The sequence below is a fragment of the Bombina bombina genome, chromosome 4 (genome assembly GCF_027579735.1).
Source record: "Bombina bombina isolate aBomBom1 chromosome 4, aBomBom1.pri, whole genome shotgun sequence".
Lineage (NCBI taxonomy): Eukaryota > Metazoa > Chordata > Amphibia > Anura > Bombinatoridae > Bombina > Bombina bombina.
In genome coordinates, this window is record NC_069502.1 from 609874912 (window position 1) to 609900087 (window position 25176).

The 25176-nt window shown below is 41.7% G+C and overlaps 1 protein-coding gene across 1 annotated transcript in view; it reads right to left on the bottom strand.

Annotated features, from left to right (window-relative positions):
* Positions 1 to 25176, bottom strand: part of SEC63 (SEC63 homolog, protein translocation regulator) — a 259775-nt gene that overhangs the window by 196873 nt on the left and 37726 nt on the right. The window contains exons 2-4 of the mRNA XM_053710605.1: positions 18891 to 18990; positions 2201 to 2315; positions 1467 to 1579 (exon numbers count right to left, since the gene is read on the bottom strand). Coding sequence (XP_053566580.1) covers positions 1467 to 1579; positions 2201 to 2315; positions 18891 to 18990 — 328 coding nt within the window. The remainder of the gene's footprint in view (positions 1 to 1466; positions 1580 to 2200; positions 2316 to 18890; positions 18991 to 25176) is intronic.

The window sequence follows — 25176 nt, forward strand, 5'->3', positions numbered from 1 at the left end:
CCACAGATGATGCCAGAGTGTGCTTTGCCAATCACAGATCTGCTATTAGGAGTGCTATAAAGAATGGGAAAAGTGACCAGCCAGTGGCGAGACACTTCTTGGAGGCCGGACATGGTGTAAATGATCTTCGCTTTGTCTTAATTGATCATGTTCCCCCTTTGAAACGTGGTGGGGATAGGAATAGGACACTATTACAGGTAGAGGCAAGATGGATCCATTGACTGAACACCTTACAGCCCAATGGACTGAACACCATGTTTGACTGGCATTGTTTTCTGTAAAATTTAATTTTTTATAATGTTTTACATATAATGATCTACAAGTGGATAATAATGGGAGTCCATGATATTGACCATTCCATTTTGAATCCGTAGGTATGATCCTTGTGCTGTTGTGCCTTGTATATTGGTTGAATTAACCTCAATATTGGCACTATACTTTACACAGTATGCCCTGTTCTAGATGTCCTGGCTACTACATATATTATGTCCTTGCATAGGTGCTATATGCACAGTTTATATGGGACATATTTTTGGTACATCTATGCTATAATCCCTATATTCCACTCTATTCCCTATACAGTTGCTGACTAATTCCCATATTTATAACTTTATTGCTGTTTAATATATTGCCCCAATACGCCATGAGATGGCTGACAAATCTATATTCCTCTATACGTATAGTTTTATTCACTTGTCCTCATCGCTGAGCTTGCAACACTTGCATTGCTATTGGTCCACCAGCTCTGTGATGTCTTCATGGAGGAGGAGTGGAAGAGGATTCCAGTGGCAAGCTGTGAAGCTCTAGTGAACTCCATGCCCAAGAGGGTTAAGGCAGTGTTGGAAAATAATGGTGGCCACACAAAATATTGACACTTTGGGCCCAATTTGGCAAAAAGTGTACTCACTTTTGTTGCCAACGGTTTAGACAATAATGGCTGTGTGTTGAGTTATTTTGAGGGGACAGCAACTTAACACTGTTACACAGGCTGTACACTCACTACTTTACATTGTAGCAAAGTATCATTTCTTCAGTGTTGTCACATGAAAAGATATAATAAAATATTTACAAAAATGTGAGGGGTGTACTCACTTTTGTGAGATACTGTATAAATAAATATATATATATGTTAAAGTGCAATATGCAATATAGCATGTCACTACGAGGATATTAAACACAAAACATTTCTATCATGCAGATGATTAAGATGCAGATGTGTTAACAGGTTTTCCCATAAAGATGATTAAAACCAGTAGGAAATGCATTATTTGTGCCTAAGTGATACGGTATAAAAAAAAAGTTGGTGTAATAAATCAGATGAACATCCATATTAAAAAATAAATGATGGAACAAACAACAAAATACTTTAACTTATATTTCAGATATCTCTAAGCAATAAAACAAAATATGTATGTGGTATTTGCTAGGCAATTCTGTGGCAGTCATCTGTAGGGCACTATACTCACGCTGCATAGGCCTTCGCTATTCTCATAAACATTACTTCATCTCCTCCTTTATCAGGGTGGAATTTCAGAGATAACAGACGATACTGCTTCTTGATTTCGGACACTGTTGCACCCTTTTAAAGAAAAAATTGTACATTAATAAAAAAAACGTAGGAATTCTTTTATATATGAACCCTTTATTATCATGGAAAGATTAGACTTAAAGGGACATGCCACCCACATTTTTTCTTTTATGATTTAGAAAGAGAATGCAATTTTAAACATCTTTCTAATTTACTTATATTATCTAATTTGTTTTATTCTCTTGATATTCTTTGATGAAAAGCATATCTAGATATGCTTACTAGCTGATGATTGGTTGCTGCACATAGAAGCATCGTGTGATTGGCTCACCATGTGCATTGCTTTTTCTTCAACTAAGGATATTTAAAAAATGAAGCAAAATAAATAATAGAAGTAAATTGTAATGTTGTTTAAATTTCTATTCTCTATCTGAATCATGAAAGAAAGATTTTGGGTTTAGTGGCCCTTTAAGGCAGTAATAGTTTATACTATACATCAAGAATGACAAGGCTTTATAGAGCAAAATAGAAAAAGGATCTATATATTTGGAAGTGAATAAAGTCATTAATATTGTCCACAACATGAATAATAGAAAGAAAACTATATGGCCAAGATACACATAAACCATATAAGAATTCTTAATCTCAATTGAACATGTGCTTATTACTTACTGGATCCAAACTTAACACTTCATATGGGTTGTATTCTTGATATTCTCTGTTTGTTTTGGAGACCTTGTAGGCAAGAAAAAGAAATAATGCCCATCCCATAAGAAGCACTATTTTCCTGTAAAAATAGAGAATTTTTTTTGTATGTTTAACAAGTAACATTCACCAATATTAAATACTTTTTTGGAAAAAAAAATAGGGTAGGATTAGTAAATGTGTTGTTTAATATCCTGTATTAGTTATAATAAAATCTATTTAACACCAACATAGGTGTGCTTTATACATGCAAATAAGAATCATGGGAAATAAATTTAAACCATCTAAAACCAGATAAAATCATATTCTTCAAACTTGCAGCAACCATTGATTAATATGGTTCTGATACATGATCCCATACTCCTGTAGTAAAAATGACTCCTGGTTCTGATGCATGACCCACTACTCCTGTAGTAAAAAAAGGAATCCAATAAGTCTGTGAGGGCATAGCCCACCATACAATACTGCTCTCTCCTTACTGCTGAAGTTAGTCCACAGAGAAAGCTAAAAAAAAAACTAAATGGTAAAATGGATTACAACTAAAATAAAATAAAAAAATAGCACTCTTATCTTACTATCAGAATGGATTTATTTAGTAAGACTTGATTTAAATCATGGTTTGCTACATAAAGGTTTCATTTTTAGAATAACAACTTTCCAGTTTAGTTTTACAGTTATATCAGATGTGGCTATATGCCATTAAAAATACATGGATGTTTGACATATGATTGGCAGATGGCTGTCACATGATACAAGTGTCATGCAAATGAAAGGAAACATATTTGTAAAAAAAAAAGGTGCATTTGAAATGCAGTGCTTTTGCATTGTCTTTTTAAAAGGCAGGAGAATTTATCAAATTAAAATCACAAGTTAACAAAGCACAACAACAGGCATACCACGATCTCACCTCAAAGTTCTCACATTTAAGCTTTCAACATAAACAATCCCCAACAAACTCCTTCATCCTCTCCGAAATCTCGGACACACGGAAGGCACTGGATGACTTTCTACAGATAGAATATCACACTTTAAAAAAGGAAAACGAACAGCTTGTTCCATTTTGAGGGTAATCGAGAGAGCAGACAAATACCTGGCCAGGACCCTCAGGAAGAGAAAACATATACATATATCAAACATTCCACTCCTATTATTCTAATTTGAATAATATAAACCCTGAGACCCCTTCACCCCAACTTACGCACGATATCGCACAACTCCTTCAGATTTGCCCGCTCCCATCTATCACCAGCACGCAATTACAAAACATCAACTCACGCATCACCTCCCAAGAGATTACACTCGCAATACAAGAGCTAAAATCAGGGAAAAGCCCAGGCCCCGACAGTTTCTCTGCAAAATATTAGCAGACATTCGGAGAAACCCTGGTGCCGCACTTAAGCGGATGGAACAAAATTCCCCCCTTCCATGCTAGAGGCACATGTGGTAGTGATACCAAAGCCTGGCAAATCACCTACAACACCCTCAAACTTCCGCACAATTTCATTATTAAATTTAGACATCAAACTATATGCTAAAATTCTTACCATCCGATTGAACAAGATTATCCCAGATATTGTCCATACTAACCAAGTAGGTTTTACCCCCCACAGGGAGGCCCGAGATAATACCACTAAAATATTGAACATTATAGAATATGCTACAAATAACCACATCCCTTCTATAGTTCTGTCATTAGATGCCGAGAAGGCGTTTGACCGGCTTGACTGGCCTTTCCTGACTCACACCTTGCGGAAATTCGGATTCGATGACCAACTTATTCATAAGATTTTTGCTCTGTATAATACCCCTACGGCCAAAATAAAACTAAATGACTCTTTATCACCCTCCTTTCAAATAAACAACTGGACCAGACAGGGTTGCCTGCTGTCCCCAACACTGTTTATCTTAGCAAAGGAAGATAATTAGAACCACACCCTCGATCACTGGTATCACCATAGGACAACAGGAGTACAAGATTTCATTATACGCGGACATCATACTCACTCACGAATCTCCCTACTTCTATTATTCCCTCCCTATTACTTCTCTTTCAAGAATATTGGACTTTGTCTAACTTACATAATACAAAATCAGAGTTCATTGATATAGAGGCATCTCCTGAAGATTTACGCATACTACAGTCGCACCAATATAAACACCAACCTATAGCACTCAAATATCTAGGGATTCTGATCTCGCCACAATTACATAAATTGTTTCCCTTGAAAAGTCATATAGCTTCTACCTTACACTCCTGGTCCAATAAACCAATCTCCTGGCTAGGCAGGGTGAATGCCATTAAAATGGTAATACTCCCTTAAATCCTTTATGTTCTTCAGGCATTACCCATCCCTATCCCTGACTCCACCATCTTTTATCTACAGAAACTTATCAATTCATACATTTGGAATCATAAACGCCCAAGGGTCGCCACAAAAACTTTATACCGCACTAAGCTAGAGGGAGGACTCGGGGTCCCGAACCTATTGTACCGCTACGAGACTTATGACCAGAATAGTAGATTGGTGTAGACATGCTAATCACAAGGAAGGGATAGGTTTGGAACATGATCAAGCGCCTCAGCCAAAAAGACAAAGAAGTAGCAGAGGCCTGCTGACCCCTGCACTTCCCTGAATAGACTACAAAAAGATAGTTAGATTGTCTGAAATCCTTAGTCGCCTGAAGATAGAACTTCAAGGCACGAACCACATCCAGATTTTGAAGTAGCCTCTCCTTAGAAGAAGAGGGGCTAGGGCACAAAGAAGGAACAACTATTTCCTGATTGATGTTACAGTCAGACACCACCTTGGGAAGAATACCCAAGCATGTGCGAAGAACAGCCTTATCTGTATGAAACACCAGATAAGGGGGCTCATGTTGCAAGGCCACCAGTTCGGAACTCTGTGGGCCGATGCGATGGCTAACAGGAAAATAACCTTAAAAAACAGGATTCTTATGGTCAAGATTCAAGCTCCACGGGGGAGCAAACTGACTAAATACAGGCCTGATTTTAGACAGGGCCTGAACAAAGGATTGAATGTCAGGAAGCTCAGCGAGCTTCCTATGCAACAACACTGAGAGCCGAAATCTGTCCCTTCAGGGAACTAGCGCCAAGACCCTTCTCCAAACTCTCTTGGAGAAAGGATAAAATCCTGGATACCTTCACCTTGTGCCAAGGATATCCATGTCTCTCACACCAGGACAAGTAAACTCTCCACACCTTATGGTAGATGTGCTGAGTGACTGGCTTCCTTGCCTGAACTAGAGTATCAATCACGGTTTCAGAAAAACCTCTCTTGGCTAGGACTAAGCGTTCAATCTCCACGCAGTCAGCCTCAGAAAATCTAGATTCTGATGTAGAAAAGGACCCTGTTCCAACAGATCCCTGCGACAGGGTAACCTCCACAGCGGAAAGGACGACATCTCCACCATCTGCGCAAACCACACCATCCGCGGCCATGAAGGAGCAATCAGAATGGACGACGCTCTCCCCTGCTTTATGCGTGCCACTATACGAGGTAGAAATGGTAACGGAGGAAAAATGTACACTAGACTGAACTCCCAAGGTACCGCCAACGCATCCATTAGCTCCACTTGGGGTATCGGGGAAGTTTGCAATTTAAACGGGACGCCATGAGATCAATCTCTGGCGTCCCCCATCTGAGACAAATCTCTGCAAACACCTCGGGGTGAAGAGACCATTCTCCCGGATGAAATGTTTGCCTGCTGAGAAAGTTCGCTTCCCAGTTGTCCACTCCAGAGATGTGGATCGCTGAGAGCGAACAGCCGTGGGTCTCCGCCCACTCCAGAATCCGAGACACCACCCTCATTGCTAGGGAACTCCTCGTACCCCCCTGGTGGTTGATGCCACCAAGGTAATGTTGTCCGTCTGGAACCTGATGAAGTTGCGTTCCCCCAGACAGGGCCACGCCTTCAGAGCATTGTAAATTGCTCACAGTTCCAGGATATTTATCCGAAGAAGAGACTCCAGTCGAGACCATTTTCCATGTGCCATTCTGGCACCCCAAACAGCTCCCCATTCCGACAGACTCGGGTCCATGGCCACAATTTCCCAGGACGGTCTCAAGAAGGATGTGCCCATGGACAACTTGACACGACGGATAAACCAAGAGAGGGAAGTCCGAGTCTGCGCATCCATGGATATCAGCTGTGACAGATCGGAATGATCGTTGTTCCACTGTCTCAACATGCACAGCTGAAGAGGTCTGAGATGAAATCTTGCAAATGGAATGACGTCTATGCTGGAGACCATGAGCCCGGAACCTCTAGGAACTTGTCCATCTTGCATAATTTCTCTGGAATGACCAAGTTGTCACAATCATCCAGAGTAGATAACACCTCCTTAAGCAGTGCGCGGAGATGTTCTAATTTAAATTTAAATGTCACAACATCAGGTTCAGCTTGTTGAGAAATTTTTCCTGAATCTGAAATTTCCCCATCTGACAAAACCTCCCTCATGGCCCCTTCAGATTGGTGTGAGGGTATGACAGAACAATTATCATCAGCGCCCTCCTGCTCTTCAGTGTTTAAAACAGAGCAATCGCGCTTTCTCTGATAAGTAGGCATTTTGGATAAAATATTTGCTATGGAGTTATCCATTACAGCCGTTAATTGTTGCATGGTAATAAGCATTGGCGCACTAGATGTACTAGGGGCCTCCTGTGTGGGCAAAACTGGTGTAGACACAGTAGGAGATGATGTAGTATCATGTTTACTCCCCTCATCTGAGGAATCATCTTGGGCAATTTCATTATCTGTGGCAGTACTGTCCTTACTTTGTTTGGACGCTATGGCACAATTATCACATAAATTTAAATGGGGAGACACATTGGCTTTCATACATATAGAACATAGCTTATCCGAAGGCACAGACATGTTAAACAGGCTTAACAATCACCTCCATACACTGAGACACTGAGGGACTCCTTGAGGACTGAAGGGCAAGACAGGCGGACCAAATCTTCCTGCGACGCCAATCCGTGAGGAATATCTTCATGGACACTGAGTCTAGTATCGTGCCCAGAAACTCCACCCTGGTGCTGGGAACCAGGGAGCTCTTTCCGGAGTTGATCTTCCAACCGTGAGATTAAAGTAACAGAAGCAGAGCCCTTGAGTTGACTTCTGCCAGATGAAAGGACGGCGCCTGAACCAGAATGTCGTCTAGGTAGGGCGCCACTGCAATACCCCTGGATCTGGCCACTGTAAGCAGGGCCCCCAGAACCTTCGTGAAGACTCTCGGGGCCGTCGCCAGACCGAAGGGAAGGGCCACAAATTGAAAATGTTGGTCCAGAAACGCAAATATGAGGAACTGGAAGTGGTCCCTGTGAATTGGAACATGTAGGTAAGCATCCTTCAAGTCTATTGTGGTCATGAATAGCCCCCTCTTGAACTAGAGGTAAAACCTGATCGTTTCCATCTTAAATGATGGCACGGACAGGAACTTGTTTAAACACTTTAAATCCAGAATCGAGTGGAACATGCCCTCCTTCTTTGGAACAACGAACAGATTTGAATAGTACCCTAGACCCTTTTCCGCATGGGGAACTGGTACGATAACACCTAGAGATGAGAGATTCCTCACACACTCTAGAAAGGCCTCTTTCTTTTCCGGCCTTGAAGACAGGTTTGAAACAAGGAATCTGCCCCTGGGCGGAAGGGACCTGAACCCTATCCTGTAACCCTGGGCGACAACCTCCAGAACCCAATGGCCCTGAACATCCTGCAACCAGGCGCCTGAGAAGAGAGACAATCTGCCCCCTACCCGGTTCGAAGACCTGTCGGGGGCCGCCCCTTCATGACGATTTTGTTTCGGTGGGCTTCTTGTTCTGCTTAGACTTGTTCCAAGCCTGAGAAGGCTTCTAGGCACCCTTAGGTTGGTCCGCCTTCATGGCAGGCTGTTGGCGTTGAGCCTTGTCTGCGCGAAAGGGATGAAAATTAGAGCCCTTAGGCTTAGCCTTCTTATTCTGGGGCAGGAAGGCACCCTTGCCTCCCGTAACCATGGATATGATCGAGTCCAGGCCTGAACCGAACAAAATCTTACCTTGAAAAGGCAGGGACAGTAACCTCAGCTTAGAAGTCATGTCCGCTGACTAAGATTATAGCCACAGCGCTATGCGTGCTAAAAAACGGAAAAACCTGACACCTTAGCGTTCAGGCGAATAATCTGTATATTGGAGTCGCAAATGAAAGAATTGGCAACCTTCAGCGCCTTAATCCTTTTCTGAACTTCTTCGAAAGAGGGCTCTCGCACAGAGAATCACACCAATAAGACACAGCTCCGGCAACTGCGATTACGGCCGCGTTAGGTTAAAAAACAAACTGTGTGTTGAAACATTTTCCTTAACATGTTTTCCAACTTTTTATCCATGGGCTCCTTGGACAAGTTATCCTCTAGAGGAATAGTTGTACACTTAGCGAGAGTGGAGATAGCCCCATCCACCTTGGGAATGGTTCCCCACAGCTCAAGCTGGGCCTCCGGAAAGAGGAAAAACATAATTTATGCTTACCTGATAAATTTATTTCTCTTGTAGTGTGTTCAGTCCACGGGTCATCCATTACTTATGGGATATATTCTCCTTCCCAACAGGAAGTTGCAAGAGGATCACCCAAGCAGAGCTGCTATATAGCTCCTCCCCTCACATGTCATATCCAGTCATTCGACCGAAACAAGACGAGAAAGGAGAAACTATAGGGTGCAGTGGTGACTGGAGTTATAATTTAAAATTTAGAACCTGCCTCAAATAGACAGGGCGGGCCGTGGACTGAACACACTACAAGAGAAATAAATTTATCAGGTAAGCATAAATTATGTTTTCTCTTGTTAAGTGTGTTCAGTCCACGGGTCATCCATTACTTATGGGATACCAATACCAAAGCTAAAGTACACGGATGATGGGAGGGACAAGGCAGGAACATTAAACAGAAGTTACCACTGCCTGTAGAACCTTTCTCCCAAAAACAGCCTCCGAAGAAGCAAAAGTGTCAAATTTGTAAGGTTTGGAAAAAGTATGAAGTGAAGACCAAGTTGCAGCCTTGCAAATCTGTTCAACAGAGGCCTCATTCTTAAAGGCCCAGGTGGAAGCCACAGCTCTAGTGGAATGAGCTGTAATTCTTTCAGGAGGCTGCTGTCCAGCAGTCTCATAGGCTAAACGTATTATGCTACAAAGCCAAAAAGAGAGAGAGGTAGCCAAAGCATTTTGACCTCTCCTCTGTCCAGAGTAAACGACAAACAGAGAAGAAGTTTGTCGAAAATCTTTAGTTGCCTGTAAGTAGAACTTCAGGGCACGGACCACGTCTAGATTATGCAAAAGACGTTCCTTCTTTAAAGAAGGATTAGGACATAAAGATGGAACAACAATCTCTTGATTGATATTCCTGTTAGAAACAACCTTAGGTAAAAACCCAGGTTTAGTACGCAGGACTACCTTGTCTGAATGAAAGATCAGATAAGGGGAATCACAATGTAAGGCAGATAACTCAGAGACTCTTCGAGCCGAGGAAATAGCCATCAAAAACAGAACTTTCCAAGATAAAAGCTTAATATCAATGGAATGAAGGGGTTCAAACGGAACACCCTGAAGAACTTTAAGAACCAAGTTTAAGCTCCACGGAGGAGCAACAGCTTTAAACACAGGCTTAATCCTAGCCAAAGCCTGACAAAAAGCCTGGACGTCTGGATTCTCTGCCAGACGCTTGTGTAAAAGAATAGACAGAGCAGAAATCTGTCCCTTTAGTGAACTAGCGGATAAGCCCTTTTCTAAACCCTCTTGTAGAAAAGCCAATATCCTAGGAATCCTAACCTTACTCCATGAGTAACTCTTGGATTCACACCAATATAAATATTTACGCCATATCTTGTGGTAAATTTTTCTGGTAACAGGTTTCCGAGCCTGTATTAATGTATCAATAACCGATTCCGAAAACCCACGCTTTGATAGAATCAAGCGTTCAATTTCCAAGCAGTCAGCCTCAGAGAAATTAGGTTTGGATGGTTGAAAGGACCCTGAATTAGAAGGTCCTGCCTCAGGGGTAGAGACCATGGTGGACAGGACAACATGTCCACTAGGTCTGCATACCAGGTCCTGCGTGGCCACGCAGGCGCTATCAGAATTACCGATGCCCTCTCCTGTTTGATCCTGGCAATCAGTCGAGGTAGCAACGGAAAAGGTGGAAACACATAAGCTATGTTGAAAACCCAAGGGGCTGCTAGCGCATCTACCAGCACCGCTCCCGGGTCCCTGGACCTGGATCCGTAACAAGGAAGCTTGGCGTTCTGGCGAGATGCCATGAGATCCAGATCTTGTTTGCCCCAACGATGAATCAGTTGAGAAAACACCTCCGGGTGAAGTTCCCACTCCCCCGGATGAAAAGTCTGGTGACTTAGAAAATCCGCCTCCCAGTTCTCCACGCCTGGGATGTAGATCGCTGACAGGTGGCAAGAGTGAGGCTCTGCCCATCGAATTATCTCCGAGACTTCCAACATCGCTAGGGAACTCCTGGTTCCCCCTTGATGATTGATGTAAGCCACAGTCGTGATGTTGTCCGACTGAAATCTGATGAATCTCAGTGTTGCTAACTGAGGCCAAGCTAGAAGAGCATTGAATATTGCTCTTAATTCTAGAATGTTTATTGGGAGGAGTTTCTCCTCCTGAGTCCACGATCCCTGAGCCTTCAGGGAGTTCCAGACTGCTCCCCTGCCTAGCAGGCTGGCATCTGTTGCAATCGTCCAATCTGGTCTGCGAAAAGTCATTCCTTTGGACAGATGAACCCGTGACAACCACCAGAGAAGAGAATCTCTGGTCTCCTGGTCCAGATTTAGCAAAGGGGACAGATCTGAGTAATCCCCGTTCCATTGACTTAGCATGCATAGTTGCAGCGGTCTGAGATGTAGGCGCGCAAATGGCACTATGTCCATTGCCGCGACCATTAAGTCGATTACTTCCATGCACTGAGCTACTGATGGGCTTGGAATGGAGTGAAGGACACGGCAAGCATTGAGAATCTTTGATAACCTGGACTCCGTCAGGTAAATCTTCATCTCTACAGAATCTATAAGAGTCCCTAGAAAGGGGACCCTTGTGAGTGGTAACAGAGAACTCTTTTCCACGTTCACTTTCCACCCATGCGACCTCAGAAATGCTAGAACTATCTCTGTATGAGACTTTGCATTTTGAAAACTTGACGCTTGTATCAGAATGTCGTCTAGGTACGGAGCCACCGCTATGCCTCGTGGTCTTAGTACCGCCAGAAGAGAGCCCAGAACCTTTGTAAAAATTCTCGGGGCCGTAGCTAACCCGAAGGGAAGCGCTACAAACTGGTAATGCCTGTCTAGAAAAGCAAACCTTAGGTACCGATAATGATCTTTGTGAATCGGTATGTGAAGGTAGGCATCCTTTAAATCCACTGTGGTCATATATTGACCCTCTTGGATCATGGGTAGGATGGTCCGAATGGTTTCCATCTTGAACGATGGAACCCTTAGGAATTTGTTTAAGATTTTTAAATCTAAGATTGGTCTGAAGGTTCCCTTTTTCTTGGGAACCACAAACAGATTTGAATAAAACCCTTTCCCCTGTCCCGTCCGCGGAACTGGGTGGATCACTCCCATCACTAAGAGGTCTTGTACACATTGTAGAAATGCCTCTTTCTTTACTAGGTTTGTTGATAACCTTGACAGATGAAACCTCCCTTGTGGAGGAGAAGTTTTGAAATCCAGAAGGTATCCCTGAGATATAATCTCCAACGTCCAGGGATCCTGTACATCTCTTGCCCAAGCCTGGGCGGAGAGAGAGTCTGCCCCCCACTAGATCCGTCTCCGGAAAGGGGGCCCTGTCTTCATGCTGTCTTAGGGGCGGAAGTAGGCTTTCTGGCCTGCTTGCCCTTGTTCCATGACTGGTTGCCTTTCCAACCCTGTCTGTAACGAGCAGTAGTTCCTTCCTGTTTTGGAGCAGAGGAAGTTGATGCTGCTCCTGCCTTGAAATTACGAAAGGCACGAAAATTAGACTGTTTGGCCTTTGATTTGGCCCTGTCCTGAGGAAGGGTGTGGCCCTTACCTCCAGTAATGTCAGCAATAATTTCCTTCAAGCCGGGCCCGAATAAGGTCTGCCCTTTGAAAGGAATGTTTAGTAATTTAGACTTAGAAGTTACATCTGCTGACCATGATTTAAGCCATAGCGCTCTGCGCGCCTGTATGGCGAATCCGGAATTCTTAGCCGTAAGTTTGGTTAAATGCACTACGGCATCCGAAACAAACGCGTTAGCCAGCTTAAGGGTTCTAATCTTGCTCAAAAGACTCATCCAATGGTGCTGTGCGAATCGCCTCTTCCAGAGACTCAAACCAGAATGCCGCTGCAGCAGTGACAGGCACAATGCATGCAAGAGGCTGTAATATAAAACCTTGTTGAACAAACATTTTCTTAAGATAACCCTCTAATTTTTTATCCATTGGATCTGAGAAAGCACAGCTATCCTCCACCGGGATAGTGGTACGCTTGGCTAAAGTAGAAACTGCTCCCTCCACCTTAGGGACCGTCTGCCATAAGTCTCGTGTGGTGGCGTCTATAGGGAACATTTTTCTAAATATCGGAGGGGAAAAAGGCACACCGGGTCTATCCCACTCCTTAATAATAATCTCTGTAAGCCTCTTTGGTATAGGAAAAAAGTCAGTACACACCGGTACCGCGTAGTATTTATCCAGCCTACATAATTTCTCTGGGATTGCCACCGTGTCACAATCATTCAGAGCCGCCAACACCTCCCCTAGCAACACGCGGAGGTTCTCAAGCTTAAATTTAAAATTTGAAATTTCTGAATCCGGTCTCCCCGAATCAGAACCGTCACCCACAGAATGAAGCTCTCCGTCCTCATGTTCTGCAATTGTATCGCAGTATCAGACATGGCTCTCGTCTCATCGGCGCGCTCTGTCCTTAACCCAGAACTGTCGCGCTTGCCTCTTAACTCGGGCATATTGTATAATACTTCTTTCATAACATTAGCCATACCATGTAAAGTGATTTGTAAGGGCCTTGATGTGCTTGGCGCCTCAATCTCACGCACCTCCCGAGCGGGAGACGAAGGTACTGACACGTGAGGAGAGTTAGCTGGAATAACTGCCCCCTCGTTGTCTGGTGATAATTTCTTTATCGGTACAAATTGACTTTTATTCAAAGTAATATCAATACAATTGGTACACATATTTCTATTGGGCTCCACATCAGCTTTTAAACATAACGAACAAGCAGATTCCTCTGTATCAGACATGTTTAAACAGACTAGCAATAAAGCTAGCAAGCTTGGAAATTACTTTCAATAAGTTCACAAGCAATATAAAAAACGCTGCAGCACTTTTAAAAAACACAGTTGAATAACAAAGAACTAATTCAGTTATAGTCAACAATTCTTTAAATGTATTAATTAGCAGAGGATTGCACCCATTAGCAAAAGGATGATTAACCCCTCAGTACCCAAAAAAAAAAAAAACGGATATCAAATTAATATTTAACGTTTTTATCACAGTCTAACACACTGTCACAGGTCTGCTGTGACTGATTACCTCCCTCAAAAACGAATTTTGAAGACCCCTGAGCTCTCTAGAGACGTCCTGGATCAAGGAGGAAGAAGCAGGAAGACTGTGCTAGAATTTTAACTGCGCAACAAGGCGCTAAAAAAGGCCCCTCCCGCTCATTTACAACAGTGGGAGACCTGATATAACGGTTTCTATGCAGAAATATACGTTAGCCATGTGGAAAAAAAGAAAAAATTCATGCCCAAAAGGATTTATCACCAAAGTACCTCACAAAAACGAATAACATGCCAGTAAACCTTTTTTTAAAAACAAACATCTTTTAATGTCATGCAAAGTTATCACTAAGCCTGCTACCAGTCGCTTCCACTGCAGATAATACTGAAATAATGCTTAAGCCTTAACAGTATTTTCTCAGTCAAATTCTAGTCCCTAGAAAATAACTATACTGTGCATACATTCATCAGCCTGATACCAGTCACTACTACTGCATTTAAGGCTGTACTTACATCATACGGGTAACAGCAGTGTTTTCTTAGTCAATTCCATTCCCAGAAAATATTGTACTGCACATACCTCATTTGCGGGGGACCCCGCATGCTATTCCCATGTTCTGAAGTTACCCCACTCCTCAGAATGTCGAGAACAGCCAGTGGATCTTAGTTACGCCTGCTAAGATCATAGAAAAACGCAGGCAGTTTCTTCTTCCAAATACTGCCTGAGATAGAAAAACAGCACACTCCGGTGCCATTTAAAATAACAAACTTTTGATTGAAGAATAATTAAGTAAAAACTCCAACTCCTCCCGCGACCTCCTTTGTTGAGGGTTGCAAGAGAATGACTGGGTATGACATGTGAGGGGAGGAGCTATATAGCAGCTCTGCTTGGGTGATCCTCTTGCAACTTCCTGTTGGGAAGGAGAATATATCCCATAAGTAATGGATGACCCGTGGACTGAACACACTTAAGAGAAAGCTTTTTAAAAGTTAGACGAAGGGGAAAAGGAAGAACCTAATCACTCCCATTCATTCTTTATAATATTTGCCATCTTTACAGGAACCGGGAAGGTCTGGGGCACCGCCCTGTGCTCATACACCCTGTCCAGCTTAGGAACGGAAGGTTCTTCCAGAAGCTTCGGCTCCGGAACCTCCAGAGTAGCAAGCACTTGCTTCAGCAAAAAGCGCAAATTCTCCATCTTAAACTTATAGCCAGGCCCCGCCGGAGGTTTAGATGACACGGACTCCGAACCAGAAGGAACCCCCTCTGAAGCGTCGGAGTGGGCCTCATCGTCGTACCACTCCGCAGGAGTTTCCGACATAAATTAATCCTGAGTCCGGCTGCTCTGGAAAGCTCTACGCATGCGCTTAGCAGAACGCGGTAAAGAACTTTAGGGACTGCCATTTGAAGTTGGTCCGCAAAATCTGGCGGCCAGCAAATCTCCACCGAAGGGGTAACAGTCAGACCCTGGGGCGCTGCATGTGGAATAGGGGACGCAATAAGGGAACGCACCTCACGGGACGGAGAGCCCTTAGAGGAGGACGGCTCAGTAGTACTAGACATTCTCTTATTTTTAGATGTCGTAGCTCTTTCAAGGCAAGTGGAACATAGTTGCGCAGGCTGGTCTACCGGAACCTCACAATAAATACAGGTAAAATACTTAGATAAAGAGGGAGTACCCTCCAACACGTCAGTCCTCCATAGCTCTTATCTTAATTAGCAAAATTAAGAACAGGCACCTTTATAACCACCAATGGCCAGGGCACTCACCACCTCCTAGGACATGGACTAGAGAACCGCTTTGTCTCCTCCTTCGCCGAACAGGCCGGAAGTGACAAGCCCTAAAGGGACCGCCCCTGCCTAAAAGATAAAACGCGCCAAAAAAGGGCATGCAAAAATCCCAGAAATTAACCTGTCAGTTCCACCACATTGCCAGAGACTCATCCCGCATTACGCAGCAACGACACAAAGAATATCATGTATAAACCCCCCTGTTCAATAATCCCCTTACCAGGAATATTAACCCTTGATTCTATAAAGATAAAAAGGTGCCACGCTGTGGCCCTGTCTTCTGTGTTATCAATATAATAAAAAAATGAAACAATCTTACCAGAGTCCATGCCGTGGAACAGGAACACGGCCCTTCAAGTGTGACAGGTCGTAGCATCGCTCCTGATATGGACTTGAGAGAACAAAGCAGTCTGCGAAACTCGTCAATGCCGATTGTTGTAGGAGTTGTTAATATGAGTCGGGATGGTGTTGCAGAGGAGAGCTCTCCCTGCATCTCCAGACTCAAACTTTCACCCAGGCCGTCAACTGAAAGGCTTGTTAGGGCTACTTAAACTCTCGACCCATAGCGAAGAGTAGTACTCTCCATAAGAGACCTCCGAAACTTCGGCACCTCTCTGCCATCCTCCTGTGACGAAAGGCAAAGAATGACTGGGGGATGAGGGGAGTGGGGGAGGTATGTAAGCATTTGGCTAAGTTGTCTTTGCCTTCTTCTGGTGGCCAGGTTCTTAATTCCCATAAGTAATGAATGAAGCTGTGGACTCTCCTCCCCTTTAGATGGAAATTGTTATTAAGGTAATTATTTTTTTTAAGTTAAAGAAAACCATTTAAATTATTATTATTATTAATGTAATGATTATTTTTCACCTTCAAATAGCTGAAAAGTTGATTAAATATGAATCATTAACCTTGAGATGCTTCACCTCTCAATAATTTAAAATGATCTATGTCTTTCTAATGGTATATAACTAGTGAATACATTTTCTGATACAACTGGAAAAATAATCTGAAAAAAGTTATTCTAAAAATAAAAGCCTTTATGTAGAAAACCATGATTTACATTGAGGCTTACTGACTAGTGATTTCAATCAGGATTTAAATTGTGATTTAAATAGATTCAATTTAAATCAAATCCACCCTGCCGAAAAGGGTAAGTGGGGGGCACCTATAGATGTGTCTTGAGACTCTGATCCAGGGCGCAGTGGCAACTTGGTTTGTCAAGCCCTGCAATACGTTAATGTCAGACATGTAAGTGATTGTATCCCTTGCACAGTGATCAAAGGGGTTACATGAATAAATATTTAGGTAACCTTAAAGTGAAGGTCAATTTCGATGAATTAGTGCCCGGTTTTTAATAATCCTATTAAAAACAAGGGCACTTTAATTCATCAAAATTGACATTTCACTCATGACATTTTTCTTCAAAAACTTACCTTTTAATCCAGACAGCCACTCCAGCGATTCCCCCGGCCGTCGGAAGCCTCTTCATACGTCAGAAATGACGATTCCGTCATTTTGGACAAGTGAAGAGGGCTTGCGACGGGCGGAGGAAGCGCTGCAGCGTCTGTCAGGATTAAAAGGTAAGTTTTTGAAGAAAACAAATGAAATGTCAATTTTGATGAATTAAAGTGCCCTTGTTTTTAATAGGATTATAAAAAACCGAACACTAATTCATCGAAATTGATCTTCACTTTAAGATGTGCGAATGCACCATTGTATAAGTTAGTTTCAGGTGACTTCCCAGTTTCTATTTCAATAACAGGTAGTTAACATATGTAAAGCCCTTTTTGGGAGCTTTTCTATTGAAAAGGGGTTTGTGGCTGCGGAGTTATAACAAACAAAACTATTTTTGTAGATAGATTGTGATCGACCCCATTATTTGTAAACACTACTGGCATGAAACTTTAATTTCGACTTTACGGTCCCTTTAAGGGCTACATTACGAATTGAGTGCATATTTGCACTTCCTTGAACCCGTAATCTCCGCTCAGTTTTGTTATTCCTGTGTGCACTACTAAGCGTGAGATCATGGTTGTGAGCAAAAATATCACCCCCTCGCAATCACATCCTCGCACTCAACAGCGTGCAAGATCGCAGAAGATTTTTTTTACTCCCATATACTTGATTGGAGCCTCGCTTTCATGCCGATAGCCTCACAGCAACAGCTCGTGTAACCCTGATCACAACAGCACAGCAAAATACCAGCCTGATTGTATAGAATATTTTTTTTCCATATACTATTTTCTATTTACTTGAAATAATCTTCTTACTAATTTTTTAGTTCACCACTAATTATTTTATTTTGGTCATTTAATAGCCTGGAGTGGAAAAATATTATCGTGGCACAGAGAGCAGGTCAGGGATCAATGGGATTGTTGGTGTTGAGTTCTAAAGGCTTAAAACAATGGTGTACTACCTATACTGATGGAGCAAACCAAGGAGAAAACATTTGCAAATAATACTTTAAAAGTGGCACTACAGAGAAAATAAAACAAGCACGCTGAGGCACTAGTTTCTAATGAGCATGTGCAAGAGTTCATGGTGTATATGCGAGTCTGTGATTGGTTGATGGCTGTCATATGATACATTAAAAGGAAATTTCAAATTTGTAAGAAAAAAAATAAAATCTATTGATCATTTAAAATTCAGAGTAAGTGCTATTGCATTGTTTTTTTAATTATGAAATTTCAGATTATGCAATTTTCCTGGGTCAACATCAAACATCTCGCCAAAAAAATCAATTATACTAATCCTATGATGGGATATGGACATAAAAAAGAATAAATGCCTGTATCAAATAGAATGTGAAGAAAAAAAAAAAAATTCAGATTTCTGGCAAAAATAGCAAGCATGCAAAAAATGGATCACATAAAAAAAGATGGTACAACTGGTAAAAACAATTAGTATAACAAAATATGATGCCTCTGTGGCAGAAACAGAAAAGAAGCCAACAGTATGTAGGTGTATGTATGAAGGGGAAGCACCTTAAAGGGACATGAAAGCCAATTTTTTTTCTTTCATGGTTTAGACAGAGCATGCAATTTTAAACAACTTTCTAATGTACTTCTATTATCTAATATGCTTCATTTTCATGATATGCTGAAAAGCATATCTAGATAGGCTCAGTCGCTGCTGATTGGTTGCTGCACATAGATGCCTTGTGTGATTGGCTCACCCATATGCATTGCAATTTCTTCAACAAAGGATATCTAAAGAATGAAGCAAATTAGAATGTTGTTTATAATTGTATTCTCTACTTGAATCATGAAAGAACATTTTTGGGTTCAGTGTCCCTTTAAGTATAAAATATTAGTCACAAAGTTCACTTACTTTAAAGTAGGAATTATATTTTTTTGAGGCTTGATCGACTTCAGCTGGTACCATAAGCAACTTCTATAGATGTGTCTTATATTTTTCAGTCGAATTTGTTCTATAAAACAAAAAAAGCATGTAAGTGTAAAAACAAAATATCAAGCAACATTTTCTTTATACTTGGTCAACTGTACAATATTTGATTGCATAGGCCTATTAAAGAAATTGTAGTCATTTCACAGAATAGACCAAATGTTATCTACACCAGGGCACAATAAATTTGTTCAAAACCATATTAAACATTAAACTTTATAAAAAAAAAAAGTTATTACTTGTCTAGTACTTAAAAAATAACATTAAAGTGAATGTAAACTTTAATCAATGAAAGCCCAGGATCAAAAAGTTATCTTAAAAACCGGGGCACTTTAATTCATTAAAGTTTCCAAAGGAAACCTATTTTTTAAAATACTTCCCTTTGCGTTATGGTAAACGCCGCCGATCCTCCGCCCACAGCTCCTGCTTGCTTTAAAAGATCAATGACAAATCCAGCTTCCTCCAATCGTTGTGTGCCCCCTTTGGCATGCAGCTCATGGGGCATGCAACAATTGGAGGAAGCCAGATTCGTCATCTATATGCTAAATGAAAGCAGGACCTGCGGGTGGAGGATCGGCGTTGATTACCATAACGCAAAGGTATTTTAAAATATTTTAAAAACTTTAATGAATGAAAGTGCCCCTGTTTTTAAGATTACTTTTTGACCCTGGGCTTTAATTCATTAAAGTTTACATTCACTTTAAAGGGACAGTCAAGTCATAATTAAAACTTGCATGATAAAGATAGCGCATGCAATTTTAAACAACTTTCCAATTCACTTTTATCATAACATTTGCTTTGTTCTCTTGGTATTCTTAGTTGAAAGCTAAACCTAGGTAGGCTCATAAGCTAATTTCTAAGACCTTGAAGGCCTCCTCATATCAATGCATTTGACAGTTTTTCACAGCTGAAGAGTGATAGTTCATCTGCGCCATATAAATAACATTGTGCTCACGCCTGTGAAGTTACTTCTGAGAGGGCACTGATTGGCTAAAATGCAAGTCTGTCAAAAGAACTGAAATAAGGGGGCAGACTACAGAGGCTTAGATACAAGGTAATCACAGAGTTAAAAAGAATATTAATATAACCATGTTGGTTATGCAAAGCTGGAGAATGGGCAAAAAAGGTTTATTTTTTTTAAACTAATTCTGGAGTAGACCGTCCCTTTAAATACCTTTTTGCTTTGGTATACAAAATTGTACACTCATTTGTTCCCTATAGAACACAAAAAGCTAATTCTGTAACCTGCAAATGATGAAAATAAAATAGCTGGTTTAGGCAGCTTTTGTCACTTCGAAAACCTGTGTTACATATTTTACTTTTTGGCCTTGTTAAGGAGCGTGGGAAAAAGCACAATTTTTACACAAATTCAAGAAGTGTTTAATATCAGTTTAAAGATGAGATTTAGCTTCCTGTAGTTATTTTCTTTTAAAAATGTGCCTTCAGCCAGATATTTTATTCATTTGATTTTATAATAATCCAGTGCTTGGTTTTCCCCATGTACCTGGGCGCAATATGCTCCCCAAAAATTAGGTTTGGCACATACATTTTCTCACTGCCCAGTTAAATTTTATACTTGTGTAAGGTAAGTTTTTGAAGAAAACGCTTGAAATGTCAATTTTGATGAATTAAAGTGCCCTTGTTTTTAATAGGATTATTAAAAACCGGGCACTAATTCATCAAAATTGACCTTCACTTTAACGGGTGGGTGGCAACTAAACTAAATGTTTTCCTTTCTGTGCCTTCGCTCACAGCCATGAAAAATGCACTAGCACAACACTGACTGTTGCGCTAGCAGGGGACAGGCAACACATATTTCACATCAAACTTGCAGGGTAGGTGTACCGCAGTCAGCCGCATGCTTGCATTGTAGTGCATGTGTGTGTGTGTAAGATTAGACATTAAAGTATCCATCAGAAATAAGATCTGCATTTCATAAGACCTGCATACCAAATAAATGTTTTGAAAGCATTTACGTCATTGTTAAAAACAAATGTATGATCTGCAAGCCTGGGACACACCCCTCGAAAAGCCTCTTCAATTTTGCTGTGGCCAGTTAGGGACAGCTATAAACAAGCTCCTGCGCATATTAACTAGTCACTGTGCTACATGTAAGTGTGTATTCCATGGAATGCAGAGAGAGGGGGAGTGGAAACACTATCATTTGCCTAGTTAAACTAAAAGAAAAGCAGTAAATGTACAAGTTTACGGATTGAAGTTAAAACCCACAAGGTATTATTGCTCAAGCTATGCACGATGCTTTACATTTCTTTCCCCAGCTGGTAAAGAACTTTTACACTTATTATTCATTTGAAGCTGTGGAAAGGGCTTTCCAATTTTCAGCAGCGCTTGAGACGGAAGTGAATCGGGCTTACATGAGCGACTGGTCTGAAGGTAACCTCAGTTTACAATGAAGTTTTGATATGCGTAACAAAAGCAATCAGTGTTTTTATACGTATCACACCAAAGTACACACTTCCTATTTACGGTTAACGAATACTATTTGCACTTCAGTTATTTTACTGACCGGTGGTTGCAAGTGTGTTTAAAATCGCTGAGCTGTGTAGATGTAGCGTTGAACCCACACAGCGTGATTATCACAGGCGGAACTAGCACCGCCGTTACAGCATAATATATATGTCGATACCACCTGCAAGACACTCCTTTCATTTTGCAACTAAGCCGGCTCCCATTAGGAGCCACTAACAATATGGCACAAATTACAGTTCTGCAAAAACAGTAATATACAAACTATAAGCACCGTTTTAAGTGATTGTAAAGTTGCACAACTGTCACACTGGAATTTGATAGCTTTTTAAAATAAAATGGTATTTATTAATCATTTTTTATTTTTATTATCAATAACATTAAAGTTCTCATGGTTTTAACGTTTGATTCTTAGTGTCCTGTATTCCACCGGCTCTGTCTTTTTTTTTCTGTGATGTTTTGATTTTCATCCAGTTGATATCATGGCCGTTAGGCGACCAGGACTTTAACTAATCTGCCCCCCTTTATCTATAGCGCACGTGCAAGTTATCTGCCATGCAAAGTAAAAGCGTGCTCCTGTGTGACACATGCGTGTCAATCACACTAAAGAAAGCAGCGAAACAATATGCGACGCAGCTTACCAGCACTATAGTAAACATTGAATAGAGTGCTTCATTGTTTACATTGTGACAGAGATTAGACTTGAGCAAGCGCCCAGCTTACTGTCTCGTGAGCAAGCCTAGATTAGGACGTAGAGAGCGGGTGGGAACGCTCTCTACATTATACATATCTTACAGCAGGAAGTACAACGGGCAGGAGCGAGGCAATGTAACAGATTTTTTAGATTACTCAGATTTATCATTTAAAAACAAAAACATTTTTAAAAAAAACTTAGCAACTTTGTTCATAAACATATAGGCTAACTTGATAATCACACCAAATGTTGCAACTTTACAATCACTTTAACATATAACTAATAGCTACAATTACGTGTTTGACACAATATATTTTTAGCAACACTGAGTAATTCTAAATAGTTGCAAACTCTTCAACTTTTGTAAAAGAAAAGCAGGCAAAATAAAGTCCACTGCAAAGTTTTTAACAATAGATAATAAAACATCTTTGGGGAAATTAAAGGGACATTGCACTGTAAAATTAGTGTTCCTTTAATGTGTTCACAAGGACTTCTTAAAGTAGCTGCAGAGTATAAACAGTATGGGACATTGCTCTTTGCAGTGTTTTTTCTACGTAAAAACAGAATTTATGCTTACCTGATAAATTACTTTCTCCAACGGTGTGTCCGGTCCACGGCGTCATCCTTACTTGTGGGATATTCTCTTCCCCAACAGGAAATGGCAAAGAGTCCCAGCAAAGCTGGTCACATGATCCCTCCTAGGCTCCGCCCACCCCAGTCATTCGACCGACGGACAGGAGGAAATATATATAGGAGAAACCATATGATACCGTGGTGACTGTAGTTAGAGAAAATAATTCATCAGACCTGATTAAAAAACCAGGGCGGGCCGTGGACCGGACACACCGTTGGAGAAAGTAATTTATCAGGTAAGCATAAATTCTGTTTTCTCCAAAATTGGTGTGTCCGGTCCACGGCGTCATCCTTACTTGTGGGAACCAATACCAAAGCTTTAGGACACGGATGAAGGGAGGGAGCAAATCAGGTCACCTAAATGGAAGGCACCACGGCTTGCAAAACCTCTCCCCCAAAAACAGCCTCCGAAGAAGCAAAAGTATCAAATTTGTAAAATTTGGCAAAAGTGTGCAGTGAAGACCAAGTCGCTGCCTTACATATCTGGTCAACAGAAGCCTCGTTCTTGAAGGCCCATGTGGAAGCCACAGCCCTAGTGGAGTGAGCTGTGATTCTTTCAGGAGGCTGCCGCTCCGGCAGTCTCATAAGCCAATCGGATAATGCTTTTAAGCCAAAAGGAAAGAGAGGTAGAAGTCGCTTTTTGACCTCTCCTTTTACCAGAATAAACAACAAACAAGGAAGATGTTTGTCTGAAGTCTTTAGTAGCCTCTAAATAGAATTTTAGAGCACGGACTACGTCCAAATTGTGTAACCAACGTTCCTTCTTTGAAACTGGATTCGGACACAAAGAAGGTACAACTATCTCCTGGTTAATATTTTTGTTGGAAACAACTTTCGGAAGAAAACCAGGCTTAGTACGCAAAACCACCTTATCTGCATGGAACACCAGATAGGGCGGAGAACACTGCAGAGCAGATAACTCTGAAACTCTTCTAGCAGAAGAAATTGCAACCAAAAACAAAACTTTCCAAGATAATAACTTAATATCTACGGAATGTAAGGGTTCAAACGGAACCCCTTGAAGAACTGAAAGAACTAGATTTAGACTCCAGGGAGGAGTCAAAGGTCTGTAAACAGGCTTGATCCTAACCAGAGCCTGAACAAATGCTTGAACATCTGGCACAGCTGCCAGTCTTTTGTGAAGTAAAACAGATAAAGCAGAGATCTGTCCCTTCAGAGAACTTGCAGATAATCCTTTCTCCAAACCTTCTTGTAGAAAGGATACAATCTTAGGAATTTTTATCTTGTTCCATGGGAATCCTTTGGATTCACACCAACAGATATATTTTTTCCATATTTTATGGTAAATTTTTCTAGTTACAGGCTTTCTAGCCTGAATCAGAGTATCTATTACAGAATCTGAAAACCCGCGCTTTGATAGAATCAAGCGTTCAATCTCCAAGCCGTCAGTTGGAGGGAAACCAGATTCGGATGTTCGAATGGACCCTGAACAAGAAGGTCCTGTCTCAAAGGTAGCTTCCATGGTGGAGCCGATGACATATTCACCAGGTCTGCATACCAAGTCCTGCGTGGCCACGCAGGAGCTATCAAGATCACCAAGGCCCTCTCCTGATTGATCCTGGCTACCAGCCTGGGGATGAGAGGAAACGGTGGGAATACATAAGCTAGGTTGAAGGTCCAAGGTGCTACTAGTGCATCTACTAGGGTCGCCTTGGGATCCCTGGATCTGGACACGTAGCAAGGAACCTTGAAGTTCTGACGAGACACCATCAGATCCATGTCTGGAATGCCCCATAATTGAGTTATTTGGGCAAAGATTTCCGGATGGAGTTCCCACTCCCCCGGATGGAATGTCTGACGACTCAGAAAATCCGCTTCCCAATTTTCCACTCCTGGGATGTGGATCGCAGACAAGTGGCAGGAGTGATCCTCCGCCCATTGAATTATCTTGGTCACTTCTTTCATCGCCAGGGAAGTCCTTGTTCCCCCCTGATGATTGATATATGCAACGGTCGTCATGTTGTCTGACTGAAACCTTATGAATTTGGCCTTTGCTAGTTGAGGCCAAGCTCTGAGAGCATTGAATATCGCTCTCAGTTCCAGAATGTTTATCGGGAGAAGAGACTCTTCCCGAGACCATAGACCCTGAGCTTTCAGGGATTCCCAGACCGCGCCCCAGCCCACTAGGCTGGCGTCGGTCGTGACAATGACCCACTCTGGTCTGTGGAAGCTCATTCCCTGTGACAGATTGTCCAGGGTCAGCCACCAACGGAGTGAATCTCTGGTCTTTTGATCTACTTGAATCGTCGGAGACAAGTCTGTATAATCCCCATTCCACTGTCTGAGCATGCACAGTTGTAATGGTCTTAGATGAATTCGTGCAAAAGGAACTATGTCCATTGTTGCAACCATCAATCCTATTACTTCCATGCACTG